The following is an 18765-nucleotide window of genomic DNA, read 5'->3' as shown; positions in this document are numbered from 1 at the left end:
TAGGTGTACATGGATGGGACGATAAGCGAGCTGCCTCGGTGCTTTTTAGTGAAAAACGGCTGCGATAGACCTGAATGAAATATTGGCGCCGTTAATGCCGAAGATATCGGACGGGGTTCATTGATACGATGAACGTATGTTAGGTATTAGATAAAACACTGCTAAAAATGTGAGAGAGAAAACCTCCTTTTCGCACTTGAAATAAATTTTGCGATAATGCCCAGTAACTCAAGAACGAAAAGAAGTATTTACGATCTGACTTCTGATGTCTATAATTATTTAAAAAAAATGGATCCAAGATCTTGAAGATATTTTCTCTAAGTTTCATAATCCTCGTGATGCTCTAAGTAGTTGAGAGCCCACGATGCTAAATCGGGATTTACACGAGCATCGTGGAGACCAAGTAGATTCTGGAAAATTAGAAGGTAGGAAGAATTAGAGATGAGGAAAAAGCCTACAGGTTTTCGAAGATGTAAAAAAACATCGTCAGGTGAACATACGAGGATGTATTGATATCTAGTTAGCCAAAACCAGTTCCATGCATAGAAAAAATTTTGCGTTAGTGAAGCAACGAACAATAACTCATTAGGAGTGTCAGTGTGAAGTTTGAGGTCAAAAAACTAAACCAGATTTACACAATGAATCAAGAAGAAGAAGATGTCCACCGAAATTGTGAAAATCAAAAAATTGGAGCATCGAGCCCTAATCAAGTACATACCTGTATTTAAAAGGGTTAAAAGGTAAGCAGATTTAAGAAGATATGCTTAATACCCTTGGTGATCAATGTCCTTCCTATGCGAACGTGAAAAATTGGACTGCAAGCTTCAAAAGAGGTAAATTTTCCATTGAAGATGATGACCGAAAATATCGATGCAGTTCATGACATGATTTTATCAGACCGTCGAATTGGGCTAAAACTAAGATGTCTAAAAACATGGTGTATGCACTCGTCAATTTTTGAATGAAATGACATTAGACCAAATCGAAAATAAGAGATTTGTTTCGTGGCGGCGCCACCATGTTCTATCCTTGTTCTATGAAAGAAAGTCTAATGATACTTTCTCGTTTTATTTTGTTCTGCGTTGATATCGATCACAAATTACAGGAATCTGTGATCCCGATCGATCAACGAATCCAAAAAAAATTAACTAGACTAATTCGTCAAATGTTAAGGAATATTTGAGATTTACACTTTAATTTTCCTTGTAAAAACGAATCTTCGGATATTTCAACACTATTGAAGGATTCGAAGGAGTAATTACCATTCTTCTTCAAAATAATTTCTGTTCGACAAATTGTATTCATGAGGAGGATAATTCAACATAATTTTAATAAAACACTTGGCGAAATATCAAATATATTCAATTGACGGAAACGGAATTTTCACTATTCTCGTGAAGAGTACTTGAAAAACAGACTTGAATAGATTCATGTATTTCTGTTTCTTAATATACATGCTCACAATTCACATTAAGTATTTTCAAATACAGTTCCTTTGATAAAATATCGCTGAAGTTGCCATAAAACTCTTAGCTGTATCTGTTCCGAATGTTCGTTCATCTGATTTGGTTCTGCCTCAAATTCCAACAACAAAGGGTGATAGTCCAACAACACCGAATTCTAAGCTGTAGTTCTTGATTATCCAGACAGAAAACTGAACGACATGTTGAATAAATGAATTTTGTACACCCTTTCTCGAAACTAATACATTTTCACACACCCATAATCGTTGATAAATACAACACATTCGCAAGTCGCAGGAATATATTCAAATTATTTTCAAATATCAATTGACAACTGTCAATTTCTAAATAGCGCTACCTACAGTGGGAAAAACGAAACTTATCTCTCTATATATATATATATTCTTTTGAATGTCAGCAATACATTTTTAGTTATCAAATAATATAGCATATGTATGAGTTTTAGCAAAGGTTAGTGTAACGGGGTACCATACAATTTAGAGTATGATACAAGAGCTTAGGGAAAAACCTCAGTAAAAAAACCCTGTCTCCCCGTGAGAACTGTAGTGATGACAAATTTGTTTACAGAATAAGCTTTTAATACTGAAGGGCTTCCTTTCCATTGACATATAAATTTCTTTATCCTCTTTCCATTTCGAAATAATATCTGAAACAAAGAAACAGAGCAGAAAACGAGAAAAAAGGCGAATAATAAAGCCTTCATCCAAACTTATTTCAAGACTTGATGATGACTGAAGAAAAAAATAAATAATCATAGGTACATAACTTGTTTTTCAATTGCATTGGGAGGGATATCATCTCTGCGTCAAAAATCTTCTGCTGATCTTGGTGGAGGATCACCCTCGTCGTTAGAAATGCCTTCAGTACTCAAATTAATAATAGCCAAATCTTGCTTATTTCTAAAGATGGAAAAACAAAATCTAATCAGTGCATACACCATGTATGCACCTAAACATCTTAGCTAAAACGGATATCTGAAGCAATGAATATTTCATACGAACGCGTTCATCATATAGTTGACATTAATTTGGACATGAGAAAAATTGCTGAGAAATGGATCCCCGAATGTTTAAATGTTGACCAAAAGCGTGCAAAGGTAGAAGCATTGCGTTCGATCTGTGCTCGATTTGAAAACGATGTGGACTTCTTAAACCGAATTGTTACTATGGATGAGACTTGGGTACATTTCTACGATCCAGAAACTAAGCAACAATCGATGGAATGGCGACACTCTGGTTCTGCAAGACCTAAGAAGTTTCGTGTCCAAAATTTGCTGGAAAAGTTCTTGCTTCAGTTTTTTGGGATTTCCATGGAGTAATCATGATTGATGTTTTGGATAAGGGTAGAACATTAACCGGAGATTACTATTCAACATTACTAATCACTCTAAGGGAAAAAATTAAGTAGAAAAGACGCGGAAAGCTATCCAAAGATGTTTTGTTTTTGCAGGATAACGCCTCTGCACACAAAGCTCATGTTGCCATGCAAAAAATTCGTGATTTAGAGTTTGAATTACTAAAACATCCCCCTTATTCACCAGATTTGGCTCCATCCGACTATCATCTCTTTTCTCAACTGAAAAAAAAGGTCGTCCAACGAGGAGGCAATAAGACCTGTGTAGATCTGGTTTGCAGAACAAGAAGAAACATTCTTTTTGAAAGGTCTAAAGACGTTGGAGGTTTGCTGTAATAAATGTATCCAAAGAGGAGAATATGTTGAGTAATCAAATATTTTGACATTGAAATTTTGTTGGGTTTTATAGTAGGCTAAGAATTTTTCAATATATCCTCGTACAGACGACCTTAAGTTTGTTATTTTTGTGTGGGGAAAGGCAGTGAGCGAAGGATCAAACAAAAATTTTCATGGAAGGAGAAGAAGAGGCTCTGGAAATACATAAGATCCAGTTGTTGTTTCATACTTTTCTGTCAATCGCAAAAAAAAGACACGGCTAGGCAGTTGAATCCTGAGATAACGCAGACTGCAGTCTAGGATCTCAAACTTATGACTTGCATCCGTCTTCAATCAACGATGGCCGTCGCAGGTCGGTACCTGAACAACTTCAAGGCTGCAAGAGGCCAAATGCAAGCGTTTCGCGGGTCAGATCGCAAGAAATTCACACAGAGAAATGACATGAACATATCTATATCATTAATAACGACCAATCATACAACTGCTTGTCATGCATGTTTTAAATATTTCCTCCCAACGAACACCAACCGTCTTCGGATCGAACAAAAATATTGAAAGGAATGAAATGTGATGTACATGTTCGGATAGAGCTCAATAAATCATTATCGGGTGATGGATGGTTTACATGGTAAGGTTGCAGATATGGCAGCGTTCCGTTCCGAACCGTTCGGATGCATTTCTGCGAAAATTAACGACGCTGAGACACATCCTGAAAACGCTGCTAATTTCACAGATTAGTTCTTCAAACCATCACTTCCTATTTGCAACTATAGTATATCTATCTATGGTTATATTGCAAATGTTCGAATTCTGTATGAATGAAAAACAATTACAATTAAAGCGTATGACTTTACATTATGATTGTTTACTCTCAAGTTTACACCAAAAATGGATTTGTCGTTGTTCTCTTTCCTGGAGCTGTTTGTTAATTCTGGTATTGATACTCCTGCCATTTCTGCCGACATAGAAGTTGTTGCAGTTTCCACTTCTCAACTTGTACAATCCTGACTTGTCCAGATTACTGTTTCGATCCATATTCCCGTCTAGATGTTCTTGTAATGTATTGGCAGATTCGAACGAAACTTCTGAACAGTTTACCAATTTTTTCTGAATAAATGCCATGATAAGAAATCCTAATACACTGCGCAAAAAAAATTAACGCACATTATGGAAATCTCAAATTTATTGTACAACTGAAGTTTTTCTCAATGATAATTTTTTTTATCAGAATTATGCATGCATATGTTATCCACTTTCAACGGTTTTCTTCAATACAGATGTTTTCTTTCGTTTGATTTTCTACACTCGATCGCTATGCAACGCGAAACACGCAATTTGACCCAAGAGGAATGTGCCCAAGCGGTAGTTTTGCGAGAAGAAGGGTGGACATACACAAGAATTGCAGAAAGATTTGGAGTTTCCCATACATGTGTGTCCAGAATGTTGCAGCGATTCAGGGAGACAGGTATTAATGTCCGAAGACCAGGACAGGGTAGACCACGGGTAACAACTGCCATTCAAGAACGTTACTTAAGAGTTTCTTCCTTGAGACAACAGTTTTCAACCGCTCGCCTCCTTCAAATTCAGCTTGAGCCAACTCATAAGGTGCAAATTAGCACTCAGACAATAAGAAATCGCCTCAGAGAATATGATTTAAGACCTCGTGTCGCGGCAAGAGGCCCAGCTCTTATCCCATCCCATCGAAGGGCGCGTTTGGATTTTGCAAGAGAGCATATCCATTGGGAAGAGGCCGATTCAGAAAGAGTTCTCTTCACAGATGAGTCTAGATTCTGCCTCTACCATTGTGATCGACGTTCCCTTGTATACAGACGTCCACATGAAAGATATGCTCAGTGCAATTTCCTGAATACTACTGGTTTCGGGGGAGGATCGATTATGGTATGGGGTGGAATATCTTTGACTGCTCGCACAGACCTAGTGGTCGTTGATAATGGAGCTATGAATGCTGATAAGTATATAAGGAACATTCTTGAAGAGCATGTAGTGCCATTTGCCCCATACATTAGTGAAAATTTCATTTTCATGGACGATAATGCCAGACCCCATCGTGCGCGCATCGTTCAGGAGTACCTTGAAGAGGTTGAAGTCTATCAAATGGAATGGCCAGCAAGAAGTCCAGATCTCAATCCGATTGAGCAGGTTTGGGACAACCTCAATAGAATGCTGAGAAGTTCAGAAAATCATCCAGCTACTCTTAAAGACTTAGGAATCCAACTCGGAGAAATCTGGGAAGGATTAGATCAGAACATTTTAAGATCACTCATTTTGAGTATGAACCGTCGTTGCCGAGCTGTAATTAACGCAAGGGGTGGAAATACTAAGTATTAAATCTCTTATCAGCATTTCAGTATTTTGAAAATTGTTCATTTCTCTTCTTTCACATAAGATTCGGTGAAATCCTGAATTTTTCTTCCATTTAATGTGTCTTGTTTCGTTCAAAACCTTCCCGAGAGAACATAAAAAATAAGTTATAAAGTCAATGTAGAGTTAACTTTCATTAAAATTGAGATTTTCAGAATGTGTGTTAATTTTTTTGCACAGTGTTTATTTATTTCCTTCTTTCTCCTGTTTTCCTGGTTTTGTTGACTGAGATAAAAGAGTGTTTCTATACTTCATCTTATCTAGTAAATAAATTTCTATTGATTACTCAGGGAAGGGTAAATGATATTTTGACTTCCACAGCTTTCAATATTCCAAATTGATAGAAAAACATCGTTATAACAATTTGTTTCGGACATTCGGGTCTTCTCAGTCAACGCAGTATTTGTAACATCCTCTGTGCCATTTCAAGAAGAGAGAGAGGCCAATGTCTGTATAGCGTAAACCTGGCAAGAACGGTCCAGAGGAAGAGAACAAAATCAGCGCAAGAAGAAGGGTCTCCTTATCCGATTTGTGAGACCTGTCAATTATTTATGATAAACTCATATGGCTGCGAGATCCGTTTTATTTATAACCTTACGGTAATGGGAACCGGCCAGTTTTGCTGTTGAAAGGCGAATAAGTTCGTGGGTTATTGTCAGTTAATTGTTTATAACTGAAAATGAGCGAGAAATGATGTTGTGTTTCGCTGGATACTGATTCGAGAATTCAATAACTATCAGCTATAAAAAACGGAAGATGTTGACGTCATCAGGCAATGTAAGTGATTTAACTGAGATCTCAAGAAGTGAACCAGTACCTGCTGCATCATTATTGGAGCTAATAAACCTCTGCAATCCTGAAAGAAAATTCTGTTCAGCCTTTGAGTATCCACCAATACTCAATGGTTCAACTGAGCCGTTGTTGTCACTCTTCAGTGAATATTATCTAACTCATGAAGTGTAAAAAGTTGAGACAGGTTATTATCAATAAGCCTTTATAAAATAACCTCTTTTTTTACGTTTTTGAACGCCATTTTACCCGTGGTTTGAGAGGAAGAGTATAGAGATACCCTCATCTGAAGTCTATGAAATATCACCTTATAAACTCGATACATACCTCTATGGTCACTGTAGCGTCTGTGAATTGGTTACCATCGCCAGCCCTCAACGTCAGCCTGTAGACATCCTTCGTTTCTCTATCCAATGCCTCAACCAATTGCAGCACGCCAGATTCTTCGTCGATGGCAAAATGCCCATCATTCCCCTTAATGATGGTGTATCTCAGTTCCCCGATAGAATCTGGATCATCGGCCTTCACCGTTGCCACACTCTGTCCAGGACCAAGATCTTCGGATACCGTATAGTGCATTGGCAGATCCTTGAAAGATGGCGGGCTGTCATTTTTATCCAAGACCGTTATCTGAACCTGCAACAGACCATAGATAATTAGATGTTTTCGAGGCATGACTATTGATAAATTGATGAAATGTTCGATGATTATCGAATGTCGTCACGGTCGATTTGATCCGTTTAATTCGTTAGAGATATAGTCATAGAAACGAGAATTGTCAATTCTTTGATTATTATATACTCGACGTTCGAAAAGTTAAGGTTTGAATGAGAAATGTTCAATAGCATTCCTTAGGCTAAAGATGATATTCAAGACTCCATTTGCATTTGCTCTTGCACTGTCTCCACGGAGGGGAGTACATATTTTTCATTGATATATAAAGTTATCAGACAGCTCAGAATGTATATACCTGAATTAATTCAGTAGTTACTTCAATGTTGAATTCTTCAAGGACTCAAGTATAGGAAACTCATAAGATATAATGTTTTTCTTGCTCTTTCATTTCAACATAAAAAGAGTATACATTAGGTACCTGAAACCATTTCTGCTAATGTCGATAAACAAAAATCTTATCGGAAAAAAAACTTAAATGGACTATTTCAAAATATTCAAATTCCTATTTTTTCTCTATCAATTTTTCTGGATCACCCAATGAGAATTCTCTGGTTGTAAATTCGAATATCCGAAACTATTATTCCATAAATTCTGACATTATATTACTGAGTAATTCTGACAATCTCATTCTTGCTGGCGAAATCACTTCCTGCCAAAATTAGCAGAAGTCTCTAGGTTACAACAAAAAAACGTCATAACTATAGAAGTATATAAAATATAGTCATTAAAAGTCTGATGCCTTTGAACCTGCCTCCCACTTTTTCATTCTTATTAATACAAATCCCAGAACTGTATAGCTTAATAACTGATTATCATATTCTATAATTCATAGGTTGCCTGGTTTTACTAGTAATTATATTCTGAATTTTCTTTATGACCCATCGTAAACATGAAATTCGACACGAATATTATGTTAACTCATCGTTCGAATAGTGTTGGTTGTTCTTCAGAATTATATCATCAGCGTTTTTATTTCTTACATTTTCCTATCTATTCTCACACTCACTGAGAACATCAACCAAAAATAGTAAGATCAAAGGTTTTTCTGAACTTCGTACAGAATTTGTAAGATTTCACTAGACTGAATTGTTGGTATCCTTAAAAGTTTTAAATTCAGTGACTGTTGAATCTTAAAATCAATAGGTACATGAACATGGTGCAAAACTTCAGAGAAGAAATTTCACAAATAACTATCTTCCCCCTCAAATTAAGACAAACCATTCAAGAAGAGAAGATTAGTTTTTCAATAAATTTTATTGTGGCACGTTTTGTAAAATAAAAGTATTCTTCATATTTTCTCATATAATGTATAATAAGTATCTGTGAATTTTGAAAAATTGAGCTGAATGTAACTCTGTTCAAAAGATCCACAGATGTGTAGTTTCACAGATTTTGCTAGTTATTCTGAAGGGTGTTTTGTGTCTCCAGAGGTGGTATAGCTCATTATGAGTACTTAAAATTGCTATATCTTTTTATCAGGGCCGTATCGGAAAAATAGTATGAGAAAAAAGTGTATCTTTTAACCTCAAGAATCTACTGTTGAAATATTTGTAAGAGTCAAAGACTCACCCTGTATATTCTGTAGAAAACTATGAACTGAGAGTAATTTCCAATGATTCATTTCTAATGACATTCCATACGAAAAATTCGACGATTGAAATATTTAGTGTCTAATAAAACAACAATAACATTAAACAGTGGTAAAAGGCAATAAGGAGAAGATAATAATGACAGCATTGAGAATGTAACTTCCTCATTCTTCATTTTGTACCGGTAATGTTCCTGTGAGAACAGTTCAATAACTGTACTGTTCTTACTCTCAATAAAATCAATGGTGTTTTATCACTTGTTCACTCTGTTAAAATCATTAAACGACTCATTGTGGCATGTGGCAGAAAATGATCACCTGAAAAAGATGATTAGTCTCTTCGAGTATTTGTTTTTTCACTAAACTAAAAATGATTTTGGATAAAGCAGAATAAATATTTTTTGAACAATTTTTCTGATTTTTACAAGAAGCTTTTACAATAAGTGTTTAATAAACACCTTAATACCTACTTTATCAGATGCGAAAAAATGAATCTTTCCAATACAAATAAAGGGGTATGGAAGGTTTATGAATGCACGTTCAATGAAGGTAAGGGTTTTGATTTGATTTTTTCCAATATACAAGGTTATAATAACCTATTTTCAAAGGTTTCATCCCTTTAAATAATCAAGATACCAAGTGTTTTACTGCTTTTCCCAATTTCTTCAATTACCCATAACTTTCGATCACCTATTCATGTGAATAGCGACATATGATACATTTTTGAAATCCGTAAGAAAATTGCAGCAAGATGAAAGAACTTTCAACTATAGTTTACATTTGAAAAATCAGAAATTACTGTCGTATCTCGAAAATAACTGGATCAAAAAATTTACTAATATCATATTCGAGTTCCTCATAAAAAGTGCCTGTAGAATGTAACAACGGATTTCGAATCAAGTTCAAATAAGCGAGTTATTCAGCTTCATTGAAAATGACAATTTCTAAATTTTCGTTCATAACTCAAAATCTATGACCATTAGGCTGAATCTGTTTTCAGATTTGGAATAGTCACGAAAAAAGAGCTCGAGAATGTGTCATCCGTTTTCTTCTATAGCTGCTATAGTTCTCGAGATCTCTTCAGTAGACAGCGAATTTTGCCCACCCTGTACAATGGATAAGTAGTCAGTTTTCAATAAGAACAACTTCAACACCCTGCGTCTCGGAAAACAAAACATTTGCGGTTAAAAGTAAGATTATGTAACAGACTATCATTATTTTTCATACAGAATCACCTCTCGAAGTTTATCGCACTTATTCACAAACATTCTGTATAATACAATGAATCCGATCATCCGGTATATTCAGGTTATTTTAGATATTATTAGTTTTTCTATCCAAGTATTTCGTGAAATAACATCTCAAATAACATCTACGTCTTGTGAATCAATACGGAATACCTAATTAATTTTCAAAGTCTTTGATGTTTTTTCCTGCGGCCCCCGTTTTCTGAGAACCGATATTTCAGATGCTGAGCATACATGAGGATCCCGTCTCGATCCGTATGAGAACCGGATGCCCATTACTCGGTTATCGGAGACCAGTTTGGTGCAAGTCGGTTCAGTTTCAGGGAATCATTTCTGAATGAATGTTTCACGGTATGCGCCGTAGAAAAACCGAGAATATCTTCACGGTAAAAACGACTCATTAAAAATTGATGGTACTCGTCGGTATTTCGATAATTGCGAGCGTACCGAAATCGGGCATCGCTTGTTCCGGCATTATTCTCGAGTTGGGCGACATTCTGCATCGAAGAGATGAAAATATGCCAAGATTTTCCATTAGGTACCTACGAGTGGTGTTACATATGTTTCCGATGTCTCCTGCTTATCTCTCGATAGAACATCTCAAAATGTGATATTTTTATGACAATTATCATAATATAGTACACAATGAGTCAAACGCACTTATACCAACACGAACCATACGCTATTTTTTATCATGAATGAATGCCAATACTACAAATTGACAATGAGACAGATTAACGCCACAAGGCTACGGAAGATAACTAGGACTGACAAAAATCTACACTTTCAGTATACCATGAAGAACGTGCAGATATCGATGGTGAGTAGCGATAGACCGGTTTCGATCTTGTTTGAGCTCGTCAGTATCACATGACCCAACCAAACGATGCCGATTGAGTGAAGCAGAGGACCTTTTGTCGAAAGCCAGCAGCGGCATCGAAGTATTGAATAAGTCGATGCGACACCTGGCGTTCAACCACCTAAGCTTTCTCCATGGTATACTGAAAGTGTACCAGTGCCATTCCGAGTTATGACAAATTAATGATTTTCATATCAAGACGGGTCCCTAACTTGAGAAGGTTTTCACAATTATTGTAACATCACCCTTTTTTTTATTGTTGTCTTATTAGTGATTCCCACGATATCACTATTTGTCTCTTTACCGAAGTCTCTTCTCGTCTCGCTCACAAGACATGAAGTCTCGTTTCTGGCTTAGGTAAGTTCAATCTACCTACAAGGAGGATTTTCTAGCCATACTAGTTATTATAATATTGATAATTCTATTAAATTTGTTGCTTGAATAGAGTGCTTCACAAAAAAGATTTTTGAAAATATCAATCGACTCATTCTGGAGTTAATATCATACTATCACGAATAATAGAATGTCTGCTCAATTCTATTTCGGTCAGCTCTCCGATTTCTTAGGAACAAAATTGTTTTTTACGTGCCATCTTTTAGAAAATGTATATAAACATATGCTGTTCAAAAAAATGTATTTGCAAAACTAGTAGTATTCATCCACATCCTCCATATGCCCTGTGAAAATAGAGATTTCAATAATGCAAGTTATATTCGAATATGTCCGGCAGAGTAGTTGAACCTCTTTCCACTCGGAAGCCACTTAAGTTGTATCTATAATAATAAATGGTAGCAACTCATTTTTTTGCGTGAAGATATCATGCCCAAATAGGTAACGATAGATAACAGTAGAGTGATGATGAGATGAACAGCAATTTTTTTTTTAGGAATCGAAAATTGGCTCGTGTCTCCCAGTCTCGCTAACCCATGGAAGAGTTGAACAGGGGGCGATAGATACTTGAACATAAGTTTGTTTATCAGGAAAAACAGCAATTTCCAATGACCGACGATTGTCTATGTCAAGGTTTTCATCATCAGATGTATCATCGTATGAAATACACACTTTCTATTTCAGAGTCACTCTCAATTATTTACGAGATGTTTATACTTTTTTGAACCTTTGTATATTTTTTATATTTATTTCTATTATTCAATTTACTCTTATTGAAGCAAACTATTATCTGAGCTCAGTGCGGGAAACTTCGACCACTGACTATGTCTCCCGATCATAGTAGAGTCATTCGGGGTAACTGAGCGCAGTGGGTAAGTGTGTGCAGTGCGTACATCTCGACTATGCAATATATGAAAGAGGGGTTCATTTGGGTGAAGCAAGGGCGTAGAATCGCCATATTAGTTTTTCATAGGAGTGCGCCGTGCCACGTTTCTTTAACTTTTTATTTGCATTCAATCAAATTCACTAGTTTTCATGTTAATTTTTAGCATCTCTGCACATTCTGCCAGGTCCAAGTTCCGAGTCCCTCAGTGTTAAACAATATTTTATTCGATCATGGGCATATTAATCTAAATATATAATAAAAAAAATTTAGGTTTTCTTAGCTGCTCAACTCTATAAGAACGTCAATTCAAATTTTGGTTTACTGGGGAAAGTGTGCGCGGGTAAGTGTGCGCATAGATTCATTATATGGGCATTAGTTCAGTGAGGAATAAATTACGACATTGTTGATTTTCTTGGTTAAGACTCGATCAATATTGTCCTATTTGTTCAGAAAAATATGAAGAGCCACCAACATGGGAATGTATCAAGTGTTGTGTTCTCCAAGAATTGTGGCACGAACAATAATGCACTGCTTGTAAAAAGGCGCTTCTGTATTGACAATAAACAGCATTTCTCTAATATTGTAACATTTTGATGACATTATTTTGTAATTTGTTTTGATTGTGTGGTTCACTAAGCACTGCGTTCACTTACCCCGTGGGGGTGCGCACACTTACCCGCAATACGGGGCATGTGAACGCACTCCGACATTCTCTATTAAATTCTTTTTTGCGGAAAGAAAATGTTTTTGTTTGTTTGCTTTTTGATGTTTTCTTATAGATTAGAAAATTCTCCATCTTATGAATATGTTTTAATTTTCCTAGCTTCAACATTTGAAACAGGGTATGGCTTGAAAGGCAAAAGTGCGCACAGTTGCCCCGAATGACTCTATGGGTCAAGTCTCCCGCACTCCCTTTTAGTCTATTCAACAAATGTTTTCTTGAAATTTTTTCAACTATCATTAAAGAGGCTCATCGTTTGTAAAACAATATTAACCAATGAAAGCAATAAAACTGAATAACACTACGCACCTATTAAACATTTCAGACAGTGTAACAAAAAAAAATTATTCAATATCTTACTTCTTAACAACAAAATCACGTTCAACCCTCTCACTCCCGAACTGTTCTAATGGCGGCCAAAATGGAGCCGCCACTAGTTGTGCCTTGTTACGAGTATGTCGCAAGCTATTTACGATACCGATAGTGCGAAATTTGAATTGAAATATTTGAGGTAGTTCAAGTCTCCTACCTGAGCAAAGTCTCCCGGACTCCCCTACCACAAAAACACAATTTCAAACTACACATTTACTTAAAATAAAGAGCATTTTGAAGGGATTCGACACTTGTGCTTATCTTCCCGGCAATAAATATTTATGGGTAACCTGGTCACGATGTGGGGTACTAGCATAAATGTGAAATTATGAATTATCAGCGTAACAATGAGGGATTTTAAATCAAGAACCCCCACCGGATAATAATCGCCTATGAACATCCGCTAATGTTCTCTATTTATTGAGATTATTAAAGTTAAAAATGCTTGAGGCCTCAGAATCGACGTAAATGAACTACGCGTTCGGTCGATGGTAGGTATCAATTGAGGGCAAGCTTGCAGTAGATCTTATATTTAGACCATCAATAATCTTATATCAAATAAATAAGATAAGTAGACCTTTGTTTCTTGCTGCCTGTGTGGGCATCTTCTGTTCTAGTCGAGTCATCCGACAGACGAAATTATCCACTACGTTGATTACTGGGGGAGAGCTGTATTAGACTAGATGAGTTGGATGTTTATTCATTATATATACAAGGGGGTGCATTAAAACGCAATTTTATGATTAATTATGAAGTTTTCACCCTTTTCAGTTGTAATAATGAAATAAACACGATTAATTAATTGGAATACATAGACATCGAGGTGATTTTCAGTGGAAAAATTCCGTACAGGGTGGGCAAAATGTATAACACATTTTGGCCTTGACAGCTACCATTCATCCCCATCGAATTTTGTCCATCTTGTACACCTATTTCCGAAGTATTTCTGGAATGTCCTTTTTATATTTACTCTATGTCTATGTCTCTGATATTTCTAATAATTTTATCAGAAATTTTCCAAATTTCTTGAATATTTCCGAATAATTTCGATATTTCTCTACTTATTTCGATATTTACTGATAATTTTCGAATATTTCTGATATTTCCGAAATATTTTTCAGAACTTTTACACATCTGTCCAAAGTTTTAAGCCTCACCATATACACTATATACCTACAGAATAATTGATTTAAATTTTTTGTGCCATTATGTAGAAAGAAAGATCTATACAAAAGCTATTAGGAAGAAGACCATTAGTTTCATTCCGGAACGTCTTTAGCTTCCTGCTTGGACATAAATCTGTTATAAAAAGCTTTTAAATTCGTAACTTCTTATTTGTGGGTATCCAATATTCCTGAAAATTCTAAATCTTTTATATTTGACATACTTTATACCTAGGTTTGACATATATTTGATCGTAGACAGAAAAAAATACATAGAAAATGTATCGAGCACAAAAGATGACATTTAGAACACTAACAATTAAATCATCAATTGATTAGAGGCATATTGTCATTAAATAATTATTCTTTCAATAGTTTTTAGTTGAGGCACTCAAAATAATTGTTTTATTTCCTTATTTATTCTATTGTATCGTTAAGCCTTCAATATTCCTTATTTTTGTCCAATATTGAACCATTTATTGGTAAAAAATGCCTATTATGAGATAGCCACGTTAGATTTAACAAAAATTCAGGATTTTGAAGAAATCGAATAAAAATAGGGTAAACATTTGAAATGAGTGGGATCACGCAGGAAGAATTTTTTGTACTAAACTATTTTCTTTACAGTGATACAAACCAGGTAAAGCATTTATAATGAATTACCCTGTACAGAGTTGCTTTCTTGTAGTGAAATTTCGAATAGGTTTGGCTGATACTTGATGAACATACAAATCTACTATCCTCACTATATTTTTCAATATGAATAATGGTGTTTTATTGTATATATGCAATTACCTCTTTTTTCTATACCTTTTTTTTTCGATTCGGCCATTTTGAGTTTTCATAAAGAGCTGTGCCACCCCTGGAAAAACAAAATCACCTTCAGAATAACTAGCTGAATCTGTGACACTAAACACCTATGGATTTTTTAAACAGAGTTGTATTCAACCAAAGTATCAAATTTCTTAAATTTCACAGAAATTTCTTTGAACAACAAATTAGTCGAAAACGGCTCATTATACGAGAAAATATAAGGAATACTTTATTTTACAAAACGTTCAAATATTCATTAGGTAAAGTCCAAATTAGTTTCAAGAGTTGGGTTCTTTGAATTTTTGGTATTTTTATGGTAGGTACTCAATTAATGGTCATAATGAGAAAACTGGAGTGAGTGAAATCTTGTGTGCGAAAAAGACTCATCAAATAAACGGAAAACTATATTCCGAAATTAACTTCATTCGATAAGACCGTTTGTGAAATAGAACTAGAAATAACATTTTTTTATGGTTTTTCAACAGTCTGTATCTTTTAAACAGTGGTGATTCGGAAGAAACGGTAAAGGAAAAAAGTGTTTACTTCCACCTCAAGAATCTACTGTTGAAATATTCGTAAGAGTCAAAGGGTCACCCTGTAGATTTGAAGAAACATTTTTGAATAATTACCAGAAACAACTGTGGTTACACATTACCTAAAATAAAATGAAGGCAGTGCGTTTCAAATTGACGCCTTTTATTGATTCTCTTAGCGATCGCAGCGACTCCTACTTTCCCAGTTTTGGGAAATGCACACATTCGTGCTGAGATATGTGGCAGTAGATGGGTAAACGAATTCGCTCCTGGAAACTTACCTGGATATCTTCAATTCAAGATACTTTCACCACGAACCTGCCCGAACATACCCCACGTTCGGTATTTCACAATTCTCCCAATGCTTTTCACTTTACGACCGAGTCGTTCCGTCCGCCGCCGGCCGGTCCGCCATTGAAATTTCGCGAATTCCGAGACGAGAACGATGGCGCGACCCGTTTCCAGGAAATCAAAGTCAACAACGGGAATCATCACGCAAACACGCCCGGACAGACGGACACGATAATACGAGCACGGGGAGCACGCGGAGACATGTCCATCGGCCAGAAGTGACGAAAACAGGAATACGTTTAGTCAATACTTGAACCTCATTAGTATACCGGGCGAATTAATCGAAAAACAGGCCAACAAAAGGGACCGCCGCATTCGGCGAATGGCATTCCGCCGGGCTCATTTCTGCGGTCGAACAACGTCAAAGGACCGGACAGATATTTCAAAATCATGAAGAAAAACCGTCCCGGACAGAACGACAGAGACTCATAAACAACTAATGGCTCGAATTCCGACAAGGAGGGACAAGGAAGGGTTGTCTATAGGTTTTAGCTGTGGCGCGTCATGGATGTCAATAGATAAATGGAGGAGTTGAGGCAGGTTTCTCTTCGAAATCTAACGATGTATGAATTGTCGTGAGTAGGGGAAACCGAGAAGAGTTGTGACAATTTTTACTTCCACTTACATATCTCAGTCAAGGAGCATTCTACATCTATCAGTTATAAGATTGAATGTAGCCCGATCTTTATTCTTTCTAAAATAATCTTCAGAATCAATGGGGAATTCCCCTCAATTTGGGTTACCACAGCATATGCAAGTTTAAATTCAATAATTACCAGTTTCATTCACGAATTTTTCAAATGCACCACGAAAACTATTCGAAATCAATCTTCAAATATGAGGTTTTAAAATTTAAATCGCTTCGTTTCTAGTTTACGATTCGGCAACAGCGCCTACTAGAATGTAAAAAGAACAATGGCTTGTTCATAAAATAACAGCTGTTCATGTACAGCCATCACAAGCCGCGTACTCACTGGCGAACCTCAACAGCAACCGACAATAAAAATCCCATAAAATTTCACGACCTTCCTCGTTGGTCGCAGACTTCATAGAGAGCCGTCTTTGTCTATCCCATCAAGATAGTGTATTTGTTGTCCTTTATTAACAACGCATATTTCAGTCGATGTTGCCAACTTGGTCAATAGAAACGAAACGCTTTAAATTTTAAATACCCATTTTTATCTTTCATTTTTAAGTAGGTACGTGAAATAATTTTTTTGGGAAACGTTTGAAACGGTTATTTCAAAATGTGACGTTTCAAAGATATTCCATAAAAAAGATGGAGTATTCCCTATTGTCGTGAGTAGGGTATATCGAAGACAGTACAGACAAGTTTTACTTACACTAACACATCTCTGTCGAGAAGCATTCTACATCTATCAGTTATAAGATTCAATGTAGCGCTATCTTTATTCTATCGAAGAAAATCTTCAGAATCAATTATATCATTAAGGTTTCTGAGCAATTCTACAGAAAAAGAAATTTCTTTCCTCGTCACAAATCTCCTAATGCCAAGGTAAGTTGTGACACCCATGCATTTGGTCTATAAGGTAAATGAGCAAATAAACCATTAATTACGGAGAAATGAGTACCTAATTTCTTTCGAATTCAGTACTCCAATCATTATTCGATATGATATGCAATGGTCCTCCCAACGCTTCTTTACGAAAGCGAAAGCTGGACTCCCTACAGGCGATATATTAAACAGCTTGCACGAACGCAACAACGTCATCAGGAACAGAAGATTCTACGTGAAAGTGGAAGGAGAAAACTCCACAACCAGATATATGGAAGCAGGGGTGCCTCAAGGGTCAGTACTTGGGCCGTTACTGTATAACATATATATTCACGATATACCAAAATCTCCAAGGACTATGCTGACACTACGACACGGGAATCGCAATGCGACATCGCAAGCCAGAAATCATAGAAGGAATATTACAAGAAGCTATAGATGAAATATATAATTGACTGGTGTATTGAATGGAAAATAAAGCTCAACGGACAAAAGGGCCAAGCGATATTACTGCAAAAGAGGAGACTGAGAACTACAACAAATCTAGAGGTAGATGGATAAGAAATCAAATGGAAAAACGAGGCGAATATTTAGGTATCACCCTAGACAAAGGTCTAACTTGGAGAAGCCATATCAAACAAGCCGTTGACAAAACCAAGGCAGCGATGAATATGCTCTACCCGCTGGTAGGTAGAAAGAGCCACATGTCAAATGAGACAAAATTGAAAATAATCAAAGCCGTTGCTAGACCGCAACTGACTTATGGATCAGGTGCTTGGGGATTCGCGGCAAAGAGCCATATAAAAAGAATTCAGGCAACAGAAAACAAACTACTACGATGTGCCATAGATGCGCCTTGGTTTGTCAGGAACAAACAGATATATCGAGATTTGAAGTGGGAATCCATCACCGAATTTATGAAGAGGAAAGCTGAAAAGTTATTCGAAACAGCGAAGGAACATCCAAACGAAAAACTCAGGAGACTAGTGGACTACGATCCGGAGGAAGACAGAGGAAGAATGAGAATTTACAAAAGGAGACCGCGAGATCAATGGAGGAGAGATTAAAATGAGAACATAAACTTATAAAAACTATACTAAGAAGAGATATCCGAAATAGACGAACATGAAAACCCTAGCACGACAATGTGCAAGAAGAAATTAACCGATCAAGGGGATTCCCCCTGCTATAAAAAAACAACGTCATCTAAGACAAATCATGCATAATCAGACGGTTCCACAAAGTTTCGAATGCAGAAGTCTTGCAACGCGCGAGTTGTACAACAATTGAGACTCAAGTAACGAGGG

General features: G+C 36.3%; 1 protein-coding gene across 1 annotated transcript in view; it reads right to left on the bottom strand.

Annotated features, from left to right (window-relative positions):
* LOC123309016 (cadherin-related tumor suppressor) overlaps window positions 1-18765 on the bottom strand; it is a 314561-nt gene that overhangs the window by 75933 nt on the left and 219863 nt on the right. The window contains exon 2 of the mRNA XM_044891856.1: window positions 6672-6980. Coding sequence (XP_044747791.1) covers window positions 6672-6980 — 309 coding nt within the window. The remainder of the gene's footprint in view (window positions 1-6671; window positions 6981-18765) is intronic.

Source organism: Coccinella septempunctata, chromosome 3 (assembly GCF_907165205.1).
Source record: "Coccinella septempunctata chromosome 3, icCocSept1.1, whole genome shotgun sequence".
In the NCBI taxonomy this organism is placed as follows: domain Eukaryota; kingdom Metazoa; phylum Arthropoda; class Insecta; order Coleoptera; family Coccinellidae; genus Coccinella; species Coccinella septempunctata.
The sequence above is the reverse complement of the archived record's forward strand: the minus strand, read 5'-3'. Positions and strand labels throughout refer to the sequence as shown.